This window comes from Anser cygnoides, chromosome 9 (genome assembly GCF_040182565.1).
Source record: "Anser cygnoides isolate HZ-2024a breed goose chromosome 9, Taihu_goose_T2T_genome, whole genome shotgun sequence".
Lineage (NCBI taxonomy): Eukaryota > Metazoa > Chordata > Aves > Anseriformes > Anatidae > Anser > Anser cygnoides.
Window position 1 is genome coordinate 13,280,031 of NC_089881.1, and position 17,633 is coordinate 13,297,663.

At 37.7% G+C, this 17,633-nt stretch overlaps 1 protein-coding gene and 1 long non-coding RNA gene across 7 annotated transcripts in view; one reads left to right on the top strand and one right to left on the bottom strand.

The window, feature by feature from the left end:
- The first annotated feature begins 210 nt into the window (after positions 1-210).
- LOC106039185 (uncharacterized) lies at positions 211-4,233 on the top strand. The gene is made up of 4 exons (XR_007168474.2): positions 211-344; positions 985-1,125; positions 1,672-1,770; positions 4,105-4,233. It is a non-coding gene; the product is annotated as an uncharacterized lncRNA (long non-coding RNA).
- A 2,729-nt stretch (positions 4,234-6,962) lies between these two features.
- LOC106039183 (glypican-5-like) overlaps positions 6,963-17,633 on the bottom strand; it is a 425,024-nt gene continuing 414,353 nt past the window's right edge. For 3 of the 6 annotated variants that reach the window (XM_048077290.2, XM_048077285.2, XM_048077288.2), the window contains one exon: positions 13,367-17,080. In XM_048077290.2, the coding sequence (XP_047933247.2) occupies positions 16,878-17,080 (203 nt within the window). In that variant the 3' untranslated portion in view covers positions 13,367-16,877. Of the gene's footprint in view, positions 17,081-17,633 lie in introns of all 6 variants that reach the window. The other 3 variants (XR_007168470.2, XR_010833633.1, XM_048077284.2) reach the window with 3 other exon arrangements.

A 17,633-nucleotide genomic window follows, 5' to 3' on the forward strand; every position in this document is an offset into this window, starting at 1 on the left:
GGGGAGCCGCCGTTAGTGGGGACGAGTCGCAGGTGAGAGGACAATGAGCACCAGGTGCCCCGTCAGCATCGCCTGTGCTGAGCTGAGGATGGCTCTGGGGCCCTTCGGCCCCTCCTGTCACGGGCGAGGGCGTCTCACTCGCTCCGTCCCTCAGGTGAGGACGGGACTCCTCAGGCCCTGCCCTCGGGCGGAAGGGGCCCCAGGGAAGGGCTTGAAGGCGCAAAGCCCCAGGCAGCGGCAGTGTTGGTGTCCTGCACGCGATGAGCAGCAGGCCTTTGAGAGGCCTTTGATTTATAGAACTTAATAGCTCAAAACGCCAAGAAAATCAAAGGAAATCCTTCACGGTATGCTCTGGGGAAGAAGGAAATGAAACCTCTTCAATACAGTGGAAGGGCAACCTGATATTTTTTTTTATGTTTTTTTTTTTAACTATTAAGCATATTTTTCTCTTTTGCTGTGATCTGTCTTAATTTTGTGTTTGCTTTTCTGCTGGCTCATGTGTGCGCTTTTAAGGGAAGCACTGCCCCATTGAAGGCAGCTCCAACAGCTGCCAAGAGAAGCCCAGCTTTGCATGGAAATTTCCCTGTCAATTCCACAGCTGCACCTGTGTGTTAGGGACTGGCAACTTTTTTGGCACTTGGGACAAAGCTAGTGGGTATTTTCAAACCTACTTTTGAGCCCAGAACTGTCAAGTTAAAAAAAAAAAACAAAAAAACTTTTTTTTTCTCCAGGTGGCAGTCACTCAAATGAGAGGACTACAGAAATCCGTTCCAAGTTAGGCCCAACTTCCTAAATGTGTTTTTTATAGGGATGTACAGCATTAATAGGGTCTGTACAACTGCTCTATTTAAATTCCTTTTAACTATTCCCATCTCTTTTGATGTTTTTGTGAAATTTTGTGTGAAAAGAACTCAGCAAACTTAGTCCTGGAAATCAGTTTACAAGGTATTTTTCCGTTATCATTTTCTGTTCCTGTTTCCTCAGCTAACCTTCTTTTCCCCAGTATTTGTACCTCACTTTGTCCAGTCCTTTTGCCGTTGCTGTCTTAGTTACCTTCTGGTTCTGTGTTCATCATCTCCTATTGTCTCTCAGAAGAGAAAAAACACCGCACGATGCAACTGTTCAGTAAGTTACTTAAAAATAAATTATTTCATTTCTATCTGGGAATAAATCAACTCAACAGCATTGTTTTTTTGTTTGTTTGTTTTTGTTTGTTTTGTTTTGTGTGTTTTTTTTTTTTTTGTTCTTGTCTTTACCTCTTTAGAGGGGTTATCTCTGCCTTTTGGTAGCAAATGAGAGAGTTTATTGCTGAAGAAGCAACAGATAAACTAATAATATTTATTTTTCATGTTGCCAATGACTGTTCATTAGTGCATCTGGAGAAAGATGAGAAGCAAGATTAAAGGGGTTTGTATACGTGCATCTGCCTTAATATGGAAGTGAGCTTGGTCCAGCTATCTGGCATTAGAATAACTCGGTACAAATTGCTTTAATTAAATACCTAAGTCAAATGTGGATGCTTCCACATAGTAGGGCTGCTTAAAAAGGGAAATACCTGAAGGAAGCTATTAGGAGGGGAAGAGAAACTGAAAGACTAAGGAAGGTTAAACCTCACTAAAGAAACCCTGATAAAATAAATCCTCTCCATCTTTTCCCCTGCTGCACACACAGATGTTTGCCAACCCCAGTGGAACATGACAGATTACAAAGGAATTTCTTCCAGAGGATATCTTCAAAGGATGTTCACAGATGCGTTTTAAAATAAATTGGGTGGGTATTGAATTCACATCATTATATACTGCTCATTTCTTCCTTAGTGGATGACTCTTGGGGATCCCTCTCTCATTAGGTCCCAGACAGGAAAAACACACTTATTAATTAACTGGAGGACTGTCTAATCTGTTTATTTTTATTTTATTATTATGATTATTTTTTCCCATTGATCAATTAGTCATCATCCACAAAGGCCATAAACTCCAAAATGCACCAGTTTTCAGTCTCCCATGGATAGTCTCTCTTTGGTGAAAGCACAGTCATTTTCAAGTGTTCTTTACAAAAGAAAATGTGAGTTAAAGGAGAACTTAAGCCTCCACCTCAGCTGATGAGGTTGTAAGTGTACTCTCAACTTCTGAGTGGAATAATAAGTTTGTTCCTCTGTACAATTTCTGGCGTTATGAAGGTAAGAAAGAAAAGGTGTGAAGCTCAGCAAAGGTCCAAAGCAGTAGTCAGTAGTCTTAAGAGAAAATATTTACCCTTCAATAACATAGGCAAAGAATTCAGTTCATATTTTTCTGAGTATCATGAATATCCTGATAGGATGTGAATTTTCCTTCATATGTAATAATATAATATAAGGTGGAAATAGCAGGAGTAGAATCTGGGAATGCTTTCTGTGCAAAGTAACTGTGATTCTTCTCCAGTGTCAGAATATAACCTCCATTTTGCTCCATAAATGATCTTTTACAACTTGATGCTTAGTTCACTCAGTCTAAACCAAACTTTTCTCAATATCTAGGACAAACAAAGAAAGAAAGATAACTTTAAGCGGTTCGATTACATTCTTATTATTATGATCTGCCCATCTTGCTTTTTTTTTTTTCCTGCTCCCCTCGAAGATATTTAGAGAGGCTATGCCCAGGGACAAAAAATATGTGGAATTTGGAGCTGGTAAGTTTAAATGAAAGCGTGGAACTGAAGGGAAAAAAATCTTTTATTCTGTTGCTCACTGGAAGGAACATTTTGCTTTCTTTACACTTGCTGTGCATACAGTCTAGGACCCTGCATATGAGCCTGGAATACTATCAAAGTCATAGTGCTCTCCCTCCAGATGGCTTTGTTCATTTCTAGACCTGCCATTAGAAAGGAAAAGGTAGAGAAGACAACAGAGTTCAAAGACAGGTGTTAAATATTGATAAGAGATAGAAGAGGCAAACCTCTCTTGGTGGAGAACTGAAAAAAGATCTACAGCTATTATTTCACTGATGGACTATTTTAAAGATGTAATGATTAATAAATACCATGCAAGAGGTTAATGAGCATCTGCTGTTATTCTTTCTCTGAATACAAGAATTAAAAAAAAATCACTTCTGGAAGATAGCTTGAATCTAGGAGCATGATTTAAAACAGCTGGGCAGTTTAAGATGATAAATGGAAACATAAGTGTTTACAAAGCAAAATAAGAGGGGGATGGGTTCTTGCAATGGTTCAGGGAAAAGTCTGGAACTCTGAAGGGAATATGCACTGTGCAGTGTGGTACAAGGATGTATATTTATTTGCGGGATCCCAGATCCATTGTCAAAGCAAATTGAGAGCACAGAGTTAAATCCTGGAGGTAGAAGAAATGTATCCAATGCATGAGTGATTCCATTTTTCTCCTTTATGTTTTTTGTAATTTTCTCACATCCTTAGTCTTTGCTATTTTCTTTCCTGGGGTAGGTTGTTTTAGACTAGAGGTGGTCCACTAGTCAAATCAGAAATTGTACAGCTTAACTCTTCTCTCATGGGACAAACTGGTAACTTTGAGTAATGCATTTTTTCTTCATTTCTGCTCATCTCTTTAATCACAATTCTTTCCATTTACTGACTTCCCTTCTTTTTAAGCTTTATGCTTATTGATTTTTGAAGATAACCATTAAAGACATGTACTCATTTCCATGTACCGTGAAGTTAGTTTCGGAGTTCTCAAAAGAACATCTGCCGAAGTAATGAGGACTGACAGTTCACTGACCTTTGCTCATGAGACAACACAAAGTGCTGTCTTATACAATCATAAAAGTGAAGCACCTTAGAGTCATTTATTAAATCACTACCTTGCTTTGTTCTCAATAAGCAATGAATTAACCCTTCTTATATCTAGGAGTCGATAATTCAGCCACTGTTAGCTTTTATGCAGCTTCATGTCTCAGTCTGGCTCCCTTAGAAATGCTAGCAGAAATATTCTTTAGTTTTTCTCTGGAGCATGTCCTAGATATGCTGGGGACTAGAAGCCTAGGTACCCACAGGTGAGTGTTCATTGTAGCTGGCCAGTATTAAATGCTCCAAAGTGGTTTGTTCTTTTAGCTCTTTAAATCACAGCCACAAATTATTTCTTGGTCTTTTTTTCAGGAGAACAAAACATGACATTGGCAGCAGTAAGCACTTCCATCTCTTGTCTTAGACTCTATGAGAACCTACAGCCCTTTACACAAAGCAAGAGATGTGCCCAGAAATGTATGCCAAGGAGCTGCCTAGGCAATGAAAGACTGAGGTGTGTCTTAAGCTCTTTCACTGGGACAGAGATCCATATTTTGTAAGTGGTAAGGAATTATGTTCTTCTCTTTGGAATTCACTTTGTGAAACCATCCCTTCTGAGTCTGTTAGATGAGCCAACCTTTCTGATAAAACCGTTACAGAACTGAAAAAAAATGCTGATACATACAGGCTTTTCTGCACATCTAGGTATCTGTAGATGCAAAGAAATAGGTAATAGTACAAAACTGAGGTGACACTGCCCGTTTGTAAGACAAGCCTCATTTCTGGAGAACAGCTGAGCACTGAGGGATAGGAAGGCTCAAGATGATTCCTGGCTGCCAGCATGGAAGAAGGACAAAGATTAAACAACCAAATAGCTGTGCTCTGCATCATTGTGGGGCCACCTTTAACTCTAGTATTAGTAAAATAGTTTTGGGGATCTCCGTTTTTACTTACTGGGACAAGACAGATAGCACTTTGATATCTAGATGTTTCAGTCAGTACATGTTTGAATCTTCCTGTTGTTGGATATGCTGTTAAGTATTGGTCTGAATGAAGCCAATGCCTCGTTTTTTTGTTTGTTTGTTTTCCCAATGAAGGGAGACTGGATGATAGCAGGCTGCATGAAACAGGAGCAATCATATTCGTATTAGCTCATTTTGCTCTCTGGTAGTATCAATCTTATGCTTTTGACTTGTTTTTCAGACAAAATAAGCTGCCACTCCTAGTTACTTGTGTATCTGTGGGTATGGACATAATCTTGTAGGCAACATTAGAAACTCAGTATTCACCAGTGCATTTACTTCTGCGAATTCCCACTCTGCTTATAAGAAAAGGTCAGGGTAGTTACCACTGTGTAGTAAGTTAACACATACTGATTTTTCTTAATTTGTGTTGATTTTTTTCAGATTTCACCCACAGTAAATATAATTTATTCTTTGCAAGGAGAAAAAAATTAAGGCTCTGGGAGGTTAATGAACTTGTTTGTTCACACTGTTCTAATAGATTACATGCCAGAGTAGGAGCCAAAAACATGAATTCTGATTGTGTTCTGAAATGTACTTGCAATGTAAGAGTACAGTTCCCTGAGGTTCATTTTCCCAGACAGACAATGAACTATGGGTCTCTTCTGAGGTTAATTGGAGTCTCTGTACCCTTCCTTAAATTAAAGAAATGCCCTGAGGAAATTGATGCACCAAATGTGTCTCAAGAACTTTACATCCAGTTTAAGGTGGAACTCAGAAGGGAAAGTGGTGAGTGGTGACCACAAGCTGAATGCAGCAGCAAAACAGAGCAGTGCATACCAGGTATGCAGGTAACACGCATACATTCCAGGGAAAAGCAAAATCACTGCCATTCTTAGCAGTTTCTTATTCCTGAAAAATCTTGAGGAAATCCGCATTTTATACACAATACAACTAGGGTATTTTCTAGAGCTGTAGACTGAGTTACTCTGTAATGAAGTATTGATTTTGCAGCTAGAAAGGTCTGCTCACTTCTGGCTGAGAAAAGAGAGGACAGACACCTAAACAGTTTGTGCAGTGCAATAAATGGAGCAGGTTCCTGCTGCCCCAGCATTTGCTGGAGTCAACAACTAATGGGTTGTATGAAAAAAAGAAGGCTTTTTTTTTTTTTTTTTAGGATAGCTCTGAAACTGGAGGGTTGTTTCAAGCCTAATTCATCCTTTTTAAATCCTACTTGGATAAACATTAGCCTAAACCACTAGCATGTTCCAGTGCAAACCCTGAGAGAAAACATGGGCCCCATGAGAGGGTGCTGTTTTTTCCCCAGGGATCAGAGAGAATAATGCCTGCTGAACCGTGGGAGTCAACTCTATAACAGATGAGTTTTGTCTTCTCTGTGGACATTTTCAAGTTCTAGGTGTTATCTTGGACAAACAACTGGGGAGCCAGAAGGCCTTAAATGCTGAGTAGCCACTGTGAGTGAGCAGGGCTCACAGTAGTAGCAGTATACAGTACTGTTACACAGTACACATCTTGTGTAATCTCCTCCTTGCTCTGGCAAACTGCTTTCATCTGTGTGTTGTTTTCTTGAAAACATGGATGATGGGAAAAGTAGTAATCTGTCCTGTCAGACCTAAACCTGTAGGTGCAGGACATGGGTTTCTGTTGCTTTTAGAATTCCTTCTTTCTTGTAAAGTTAATTCTGGGTACACAATCTCCTTGGCATACAATACATGAAAATAAAACTCAGCTCTTCCTTACACAAGCAGGAGTGCTTTCGGTGTGCTCTTTTGAGATGGTTTGTGGTTCATGTTGGGTTCCTGAGTTAATAATGATTTCACAAGCGTACTTTAAAAAAAAAAAAAGCTGACTTTCTCAAATGTAAAACTGAAGTGTAGAAAGACTTCCTCCACTAGAGTCTTACTGCTTCTGTCAGTATCATAAAGCTAACCATCAGTCTAGTGAGTCAATGGTTGTATTTGGAGCTACACCATATTGGAACCCCTACAGGACAAGCAAGGTGACATGCTCTCCTTTTTCCCAGGGTTTCGGTATGACACATTCTAGACATATTTCAGAGCCAAACTCATTAAAATCAAAACCAACCAACAACAACAAATATGTCAGGAAAGATTTGGTTTCCTGATGGGAAAAGCAAGACTTTCAGTCAAAGATGAACTCTAATACCACTGTTAGGGAACACTGGTGAGGCATCTCATCAGATCTGATATATTCTGTGTATCTTTGGAAATTAAGTACTGAATCAGGTGAGAAGCAAAGCCTTTTAATAACCTTACAAATTTGAACCGTCAAGGAAGCACTTTTTCTTAACATCTCTGGAAAAAGAAACAACATCCTTTGAAGTGGAGACAGGTTGGATTTCAGAATGAAGCAGTTTCACAGATTTAGACACCTGCTTAATTAGAGGATGAATGCAAAATCCTTAAACTTTAAAAGGTTTTATGAGGCAGCACTTCAGAGAATAAGCATTTCTCTAGCATTGGCAGAGAAGAGCTGCTAGCTATTATCTTTGGAGATGGATCAAAAATGAGTATATTAGCAAAAAGCACTCTACATAGATGGTGAGAAGAGCTGTATGTAATTCCCAAACCTCAAACAGGAAGTGTTTTGAAAGAATCAAGGAAAACTGGAATCATGGGTGCTTTAGGAGCACCACTCAAATCATCATGAAACCAGAAAACAAAATGAGTAAGAAAAAAAAATGAAGAAACAGGTAGGTAGATAGCAGGAATACAGTCGTTTAAAGACTTTTATTTTGAATATTTATTTCATAATACTGTTGTGGTTCTACGGTCTTTACCCAGCCCATTTTGGGAATACTAGCAGAACCTCCTAAATATTACCAAAACAGGAGATAAAAGAGATAAGCAGGAAAAAAAGAGCCTTTCTAACAGAACAATGAAAACAAGCTAATGAGAAGTAGCTCTAACAAATGGTTGCAAGAGCTAAGGTCTCTGCTCTGTCACTTAATGAAATGGTAGAGGCACAAGCACTATAATCAGCATCTGATGATAATAATACAAGATTAAATTTTTCTCCTTCAAAAGAAGAGAAACTGCGATGTTCATAACTGACAAGCGATGAAAACAACCAAACAGCAGGGAGTTTCCTTTTTCCAGTATAGTGGCCTATATGAAGACAGAAAAGTAATGCAATCCTAATCAAAACAAAGGGCAAGGCTTTTAATACGGCACATAGTTACTGCAAGACCTCAGTCTTGCTCAGATCTGATTGTTTATGTAGGAATGGAAGTTTTGATGAAATGAGTCCTACCTGTTGTGTGGAGGTATGCTGGCATTTACCCAGGAGACTGCTGCAAGTATTGTGTCTCTTCAATAATATTAAGAGCTCCCAGAAGAGCTTGTAGGCACCTTTACATCTCACTGTATTTATTACAAGAAGAGCAAGAGAGTAGTTGCATGCTGAAGAAATAAACCATTCTTTGCCAGAGTATGGCCAAAGTATTGACTTCTCTAGCAGTAATCAAGGTCTATATCCTTTATTCAGAATGTGACCTGAGCTGATTAAAATCTTATTTAAGATTTTTCCATCTTTCTAACTTACGAAGATGTTGAAAAACACTCAGAAAAAAATACAAAAATTATATTAGAAGACAGCAATTTCCAGCTGTGGATTATTTGTTTTTATTCCCATTCATAGCTCACTGTCCTTTACAAAACACAGTTTCCTTGAACTTTTCAAACTAACCTTGTTCTTCAATGTCTTAAAAGAAGAAATATCAGACTTCTTTTTTAAATTGCCTTTATCATGTTCAATGCTGAAAACAAACTAAAGAAAACCGACAAATTTATTCAATAAAATATAAAGATATATACTGCAAATAAAATGTACTTGGGAAACAGAAATAATTATTATAGCTTGAATACAGCTTAGGGCAAAACCAATATATTTTGGAACTTAAAATACCCAGGATGCAACTAATGTAAAATACAAATGTAAGCAGCCTATTAATTCCTGTAAAATAAAATGAACTAAAAAAGACTAGGAGGCCACAAACTAATTCTTTAAAAATCTAAATGGCAAAGCACGTATTTTGCTGTAATATCTACCCCAGTGTATTGTAAACATTCGTACTATATTAGTTCTGATATTGGAGTACAGTAAATATAGTAAATGGTGGTATGATGCAAGGTATAGTGTGTTGACTTCCATTTTTATTCCAATACTGCCCCATATAATAAAATGGTATACGATAAACATTTCGTATATTATTGCTGCTATGTTACCCTGCTCTCTCATTCAACTATGTTATTTTGGGAATAGGTTTCAACTGTATTGTTCATCCCTAATGTGAAAGCTCAAATATTCCAGTTAAATTCCTTTTCTCATTTTTAATGACACCACCAGCAAACATCTAAATGTTTTCTTCACTGCTTTGTGGACTTGTCAACAGTTTTTTGACTACACATGATTTTAAGCCATATACTGTAGTTTTCCTGAAACAAACAAAAGAGCCAAAGGGGGAGGATATCCTCTTTCACGAGAATTGGACAGACTGTTAGTACTACATGTACCAAGAACAACTCCAATCAGGGGAATTTGTGTCTCTGTGAAACCCAACATCCCATTTTGGTTTTCTTCCAAGTATGGATGTTTTGCACAGAGTAAAATACAATTTTAAAACAAACAAGAAAACTACCTTCTTTTTGTTCCTACTCAGGAGGAAATTTCCTTTCTTCTCTGTAGAATAACATAAGGTTACAGGAACTCATGAATTTGTCACTGCTAGCCTGGAAAACGCCACGTCATTTTTATCTGAAAATTAATGCAAAAATATATAAGCTTCATCAGAAGCAGAATATGGTTGCTTTCCTTCTCCGCTGCTTAAGTTTCTGTGAAAATATGAAAGCTGCGATCTGTTCTCTCCACCAAGTCTCAGTGAGTTCCTGAGGCCTGTTTAAGACCTGGATCTTACATTTTAACATGAAGCAGAAAAATCAAACTTGATCTGCCTCAAGGCCTGATCTATATCAACAAACCTCTGAGAAAGACTTTCTCCCCTAAAAGATACTCACAGTATGAACATCTCCTCTTAGCCCCCAGATCGTACCAGCTGCTTCTCTTGAAAAGGCCCCTGCCATGCCCCTGGAAATGGAAAATGCCAGAAGACTCACGGCATCCCATGTGTTACGGATTTCCTTTTGAGGCATGATGATACTTATCTGATCAATGGCCCAAGGAATGTAAAACTGTAATGCAAATTTTGTAATCTCTGCAGTTACTCTTGGATTTTCTGCACCTGCAAAAAGATGGGAAGGAATTCACATTCTTGAGCTAGATACTAGGCTGGGGTAAATTTACATAGCTAAACTGAAATCAAAGGAGCTGTGCTCATTTATAGGAGCTGAGTCTGTTGCAACATTTTATACCCACAGAGAAATCTCAAAATCTTTTCGATTTCCTAATTTCATATGTGTGGTGGTTGTAAATATTTCATATTGGCATTCTTGTTAGAACGCTTCAGATCTCGTTTTTAGAAAGATCAAATGATCTTAGTCAATACACTCTGCATTTAAATAGAAAATTAGTGTTTACCTCAAAGCTTGCTTACAACATTGAAGCAATCTGCTTTAATTTCCACTACTTTATCCTTGACACTTCACCACAGAAATGCTTTGGATAGTCCCTAATTAATTAAACTTCCTAGTTCTATATGCATATACAGAAGTGGGAGAGTTACATTAGGATCTATATTCTTGATGTCCCCATGCTTTCGTTTTCATTACAGAATACACTACAAATCTGGGATAGGTTACTAAATTATGCAAGAGAGGTATCTGACTATTTCCATTTGAAATGCATTAAAAATGCCAGCACCTATTCTAGATGTAATAGCCTAAGAGCCTAGCCTACCTCGTAAACACGGAAGACATATGAAAACATGTTCTTCTATTCACCTGGAAAGTAAATTTTACAACTGTGTATTTATAAAGAGTTCATGAAACTAGCAGTGCATTTATTTTTCAAATGAAATGTCCATAGCCTGTAGAATAATTCAGACAGGTGCTAATTAGGTGTACAGAAAGGCCACTGAGGATAATTTATATATCTCCCTGCAAAAGAAAAAATGAATAAATGTTAATTGCTTATATTATGCAACAAATGATTTTTTAGAATGGCACTAAATTAGCTGCAAATATTATAATTACAAAGTAGTGGGTAATTTACTAAAGATTAATTGAAATGATTAAGTGCAAACGGCATAATTTTGCAAGGTAATATTAATGCATTTTGCACAGAAATGAAAAAAAAACCCTCAGTGGTTGTTACTGGCTATTTAATGAAGTACTTTACATGCCTCATGAAAGCATCAGTAGCCTCTCTCTTGTGTGCCCTTCTCTAAAAAGGGTGTTATATTTTTGCAGTGAAAATCATTGTAGTGTTGATAATAATTAGAATGTGTAAACCAGCCTGTTACAAAGACGGACCTGAACTCAATTACATAGGAGTGACACAAAAATATTGTTGCACAGTCTGTGTCCAGCAGCCTTTTCTGAAAGCTGAAGCAACTGTGAATATTTACTATATAAGAACTTAAGCAACTGCAAACACTGTTTAAATACATTCCTCATAACCAGCCAAAGGACACATGCTTTAAGCAAGATTTCAAAATACTACTACATAGCAATAGTTTAAATTCATTTTCCTGAATTCAGTGCAGCAGTTTCTTGCATACAGGCTTCATATTGTGCTGTACGTAGTGCAAGGGAATGGGGCTGAATCTGGAGAGAAGAAAGGGTCTTGAAAAATTGTTTTGGTCCAGAATGGGTTTCTTATTTAGGCTTATTCTCTATTTCAAATGCAGGATACTTTTCTGAGTTTATCATCTATTTATTACAATCCTTTGGTCAATATTTATTTTTTGTGGCTTAATATTTAATACAACTCAAATGTTGTTCCTTAGAGAGTGACAAAGCAAACCAGAGAACAATTCCAGGCTTCAGGGGCAACAGGAGTTACGACATTATCACGTTCTTTTTAACTGAGGCATGCCGCAGCTATAATGACACTGACTGTCACACCCTTCAATTTTCATTAATGCACGTGCCCTATGTCATTAAAAACAACACTGTGAATAGTGAAATGCTGTAAATGAAAATAAATGTCTCAAATGCTTTTGGCTAGTTGTAATGTGAGCACTTCTGATATCATGCTGGTCAATGTGCAAGATATATTTTAGGAAAGGCTGAGGGAGCTGTGTCTCTTTAGTTTGGAGGAGACTGAGGGGTCACCTTATAAATGTTTATAAATATACTCGGTGACATCCAATGATAGGACAAGGGGCAATGGGTGCAAGCTGGAACATAGGAGGTTCCACTTAAATATGAGACAAAATTTTTTACAGTGAGGGTGACAGAGCACTGGAACAGGCTGCCCAGGGGGGTTGTGGAGTCTTCTCTGGAGACATTCAAAACCCGCCTGGACATGTTCCTGTGTGACCTGATCTAGGTGTTCCTGCTCCAGCAGGGGGATTGGACTAGATGATCTGTCACGGTCCCTTCTAATCCCTAACATTATGTGATTCTGTGAATGTCTCCTATATATACAGACCCATATGCAGAGAGATGAAGAAAGATTGTGCATCAATTACTTCCCACTTAAAAAATTGGCTGAAATCCCTTTGAACCCACGTTAGTTAGGAATTTTTGACCATAATTTTAGCTAAGCCTTAAAATCTGCTAAATATGAAGACCCCCAGTCAGCAACATAAGGACTTTCTGGATTGTTTTCCTACTCAGTATCTTACTTTAATGTGCTTCAGCTCCTTTCACTCGAACAGGTCTTGCTTAAACCTAATCATGTGCAGTATTGAATAAGAACGGTTCAGTAAATCTGTGCAAAAAGGCTCATCTAACATTAAAAAGAAGACTGCACACAGCATCATTAGGACAATATTGAGAAGACCCATACAGCATAAGAGAGTCAAACTGAAAAATTATGATATGTGTTACAGTCCTGGTAACAAAATAAAATAGGGATATATTAAATACAGATCTGATTTAAGAGATCAAAGAGATGTGAATCTCATAGCCAGATACCCATACCCAGAGCCTGTGAAGTAAATGCAGCTGGACATAATTATTTGTGTTGCTCTATCAAGCTCTGACAGATATTTATACCTCAAAAGGTTCATTACTGTGTGAGAGATCAGAATCAACAGTTCTTTACACAATGACAGAGTACCTGGTTCAGGACAGGACATAACACTGGCAACAGGCAAGCCAGAAAAAAAAATCAAGGCTGAAAACAAGATGCCAGTTTTTGTAGAGCACATGAATTGCAAAGAAAGTGCAATTCATAGCAGGTGTCTGTGAAGTTGCCTTAAGATGCAGTCTAGGTTCTCCTGCTGCTCTTTGCCTGTCCAGTCTCTGTGCACAAACATGGAGAGGTGTAAAAGCTGTTGAAAATTAGAGGGGAACACTCAGCTCAGGGCCTTGGAAAACACAGCGGGAGGTTGCCATGCAATGGCAACACTGCAGCCACAGGTGCTTTTGTCCATCTGTGTTCACTTTTCTCCCTGATACTTCCATAGCCAGGAAGGAGAACAGTGATACACAAACCACTTGAACCTCTCACAGGAACCTGGTGTAACATGTTGCCCAAAGAACAGCGAGACACTAGGAACTGACTGTATGTCCATGGCAACTTTGTCTTATTTGTTAAGAAGCCTACATTGCTATCAAGAGAAAATTATAGATTGTTTTTACTTACAAATGCATGTCAGCAGTTACTTTCCAACGCTGGCATTCAGAAATGCTGGCACAGCAAAATATTAAAAGAAAGTCATAGCAAAACAATAAACATTCAAAAAGCAGTGGCTAAATAAAATTCATAACTGTTAGGCAAAGCTACAGCAATGCTCTTAGACTGGTGTGTTATTTTACGTTGAGATTACACAGACAAGTTCAAAAGTATTTTGAATTTAGACCTTTGAAATTACTGAGAATTACAGTCTTTGATATCAAACTAAGATTTTGCCAAATAGGCATCTTGATCATTCAAAAAGAAATGCTTCCTGTTTGACACAGGAACTTTATTTTGCCTTTGCTAGTACACATTTTTTTTGTTTGATGGAAAATACTCTTTTTTATATGTATGTAACTGATCCTGAGAAAAATAACAAACTATCAGTAAAAATATACTGCATGGCTCTTTACAGCTGCACCATTTCTGATGCACGTTATGAACAGATTTCATGCCAGCTTGGCCAGAACTCTTCTTACCGTGTAAAAGTACATCAGCGTGAAATGCATTAATAGCTGTTGAATCCTCTGTTCTGTGCCTATTAAAGTATTGACTCCAACAAAATAAATTGATGAATCTACCTCATCCCACTGTTTGAATTTGTTCTAGTTTTGTCACAGCAACTTGAAAAGGGTTGTCTTGTTTAGCTTCAGAGATGAATGCTACATCATAAAAATACTAACCAACCCCAAAATTCAAACACTCAATTTTTCACATTTTTTTGATTAGCTATATTAAAGGTTTAGCAACAGCAAAAAGTTCCCTGGGTGAGTTATTCCATACACACTTACTTTCAGGGTTTCTGCACTTGCCCTGCTACAGCTAAATACTAGGATAGCTGCATCACTGGTCTGAGCTAAAACCACAGAACTTTTAAAGGAAAGACCTCAAAAAGACATGCAAGTTCCAGGTATTCAAGTTCCCACTCTGCAGGTGTGAAGAAGAGAAAAGGCCAAGCTGCCCAGCAGAAATCTGTTAGCTTCAGAGCTCAACCCTGAAACCACACCTCTATCCACAGGAATCCTGATGGAGACTTAAGTGTGCAAATGCCAATGTGTGTGCCCGAATAACAATGATAGTATCTCAGTTATGAGAATACTAAATTAGGGGTCAGGTTCACAAGCATGAAAAACCTTTGAATTTCTTCAGTGAAGCCACAGTGATCAGTATTACCTGAGGAGCTGGTGACATGTTAGCACCAGAGGTACATTTCTGTGTGCGCACAGAGACCAAACTGTCTAACAGCAGCCGTTGCAACCGATCCTTTAAGACGGCAGGAATGATATTGTCCTTTCATAGTACAAATGACATGACTTGCACACCCCCTCAGGTAAAAGTGCACTTTTCCAAAGGGCACTGAAAATGAATACAAGTTGCACTTTTAATTATGGTTCAATAGACTGGTGCAGCTCAAAACTCCGGAAAGTACAGGATAGACATTTTTGTACCTTTGGGAAAACTGATTTACATTGATATGATTTGGAAAACACTATGTAGTGATAATAATATCCTTTCCATTTTGAAAAATCAGAACTCAAAGTATTTCATGTTAGCATAAGTATCTTCTTCCATTTTATCTCCTTGTTCCAACGTGAAAGTTGAATTATTTTAGAAAACTTAGCTCTTTTCATTTTAGAGACAACTCTTTCACAGCTGGATGGTTCTGATCACACTTTTATGTCTGTAAATATGAACTCATAGCCCAAATTAAAAACAAAACTGAAGCTCCACCTCTGCAAATATATTTAGACATGTTCACTAATGCTATCTGAAAACATACAAATATAGCGAGTCTTTGTCCACTTATTGTATACTTGTCTTGTATTATTGCCACTTTATAAAATGGCACACAGTAATACTGGCACATGGCACTTTTTTTGAATCAGCATGTCTTTCATAATCAAAGCTGCCAATAAAATGCCTGAAGCTGTAAGATACAGGGTTCTTTCTTCTGACTGACAATGGCTGTGTGGCTCCAAGTATTAAAAGTGGTGTTTTACAAAAAACAAAGGTAAATGTTTTACATTAAATCTTATAAAACTGTACATAATAATAGTCTACAACATGAAAATGGCCATTAAACTGTTGTAATAGTTATGAAATGTAGTACGTATAACAATTATAATGCTTCATAAATTTATCATTAATCACCGTATTCATACAGTTGTGTTTGTATATATATATCCAGTGGCACTGTAAACATAGTTGTAAAACACATTAACTCTTAACCCATTAGAAGTTATGATAGTACTTTTCATCTGAAAAGTTAAAATGTATCAATGTATCATTAATTTTTAAAAAAATAGCCTTCTAATATAATGCATATTTTGGCATTTTCTAGGATAGCAATCATGATGAGACATTATAGAGAATGTTCTAGATTTGATTGCTTTACATTTACAACTATCATGATACAAAATTTTAAACATTAAATGTAATTAAATAATACAGAGCTTATGAAACAGATGATTTGAGAGATCCTCAATGCACAAAATCTAGTTTGTGTGTAATGGGAGTTCCTGGTAACTTACATCTCTGGGACCTTTATGGAAAATTTAAGTCATTTTCTCTTTAACATCACATATGCAAAGTTTGAACTGAATTATCATTTTTTTTGCTCTGTACAAAACCGCATTCAACTTCACAAAACATTATTATGCTTGTATTTCCTGTTGCTGGACATGGATCCAGTAAGCCTTTAGAGCATATGCTTAAGCATTTGGTAATGGCATTTTGTAGGGCAGGGAAACTCACTATCTATCTCTCAGTAAACGAAGTGTTTCTAATTTTTTCCATGGTTAAGGCAACTATACTGATATATTAGACACACCATATGCTTTTATGTTGCTTCCTACAATCTAAACAGTAAGAGTGAAAAGTTTCAAACATGCTTTGATCTTCTTGACCACTTAGGAATTTCATCAAGCTGGTAAGAGTACTTCACTTTAACATGGTTTACAACTGTAGACATAGCTTATTAGCTGCTCCTTGGAGAAATAATGTATATATTGGCTTAAATTTGAATACTCACCATTCATTTAATTTATCAGAAAAAATTAAACAAAACCAGCCAGTGCGATTCCAGTGAACAAAACTGAGAAAAACAGTAACACACACACAATTTTTGTGTTCTCAGTTATTTCTACCCCATAACTTAAGCTACTCAGACTTCTGTCATCATTCCCTCTGTATCCTGGGTAGGCTTTGTCAGAAGCTATCTTCAGACGCTGTAAGTGATGACACTTCCTATCTGCCAACCCCAGCAGATTGTTTAATATTTATTCTAACATATCGCATAAACTAGAGAGCCATTTAACTTTGTTTTCTGTGGGTAAGGCTGTAGGTATAAATGACAGTGAACAGAAATGCTTGTGCAGTGGCTGCATTGCAATGCAGCTACAGAGGACAATGCCACAGAACTGCTAGTGCTGTTAAAATAACAAGTGAGCAACTCATGGCTGGATTGCTCCCGCTTCCAGTTACACTGTGTTTAGAAGATGACTTGACAGTGCTTGTGGTGGTTGTGGTGTCAATCTTTTTCACAGTTGGTTTTGGTTCATTTCTGTTTTCTGGATGGGCTTTCTTGTCCTTGAGTATATCTGAAAACATGAAAGTAAATGTAAGATTAATCACGTCTTTCAAATAGTGGCTTTAAATCCTGTCTATGGCTAGAACATGTTGTACTCCAGCATGAATAACTGAACCAGTATGGAGAGTGATGGGCACTTATATTAATGTGGCCCAGTGGCTGCAGCGTTTTGCTCAGCACCCACTGTTTTGCTCAGGAAAGTCTTCTCTGGTTGGCCTGCTCTACTTGTAGAAACAGCCGAAACCCGGTTTTAGAACCTGGCTTTCTCTCATTAATAATACATTCGGTTTCACCTGGTATGGGAACTGGCTCATGCTTTAAAACATGATGCTAGGGTTGCCTGGTTTTGTAACATGTCCCAGTGAAATACCTGTCAAGTTGTTGAGTTGCCAACAGTCAACTAACAGTAAACTCGCCAGTTTCTTTTTGCATTGCCTTAACCTTAAGGCAGTACATGACCCCTGGACAGCTTGGCAAGATAGGCCATGGACACAAAGAACCACAGAGGTGTGTCATGTGCCTTATTCATCGACACGGGCAAATAAAGTGGCTACAAAGAGAAA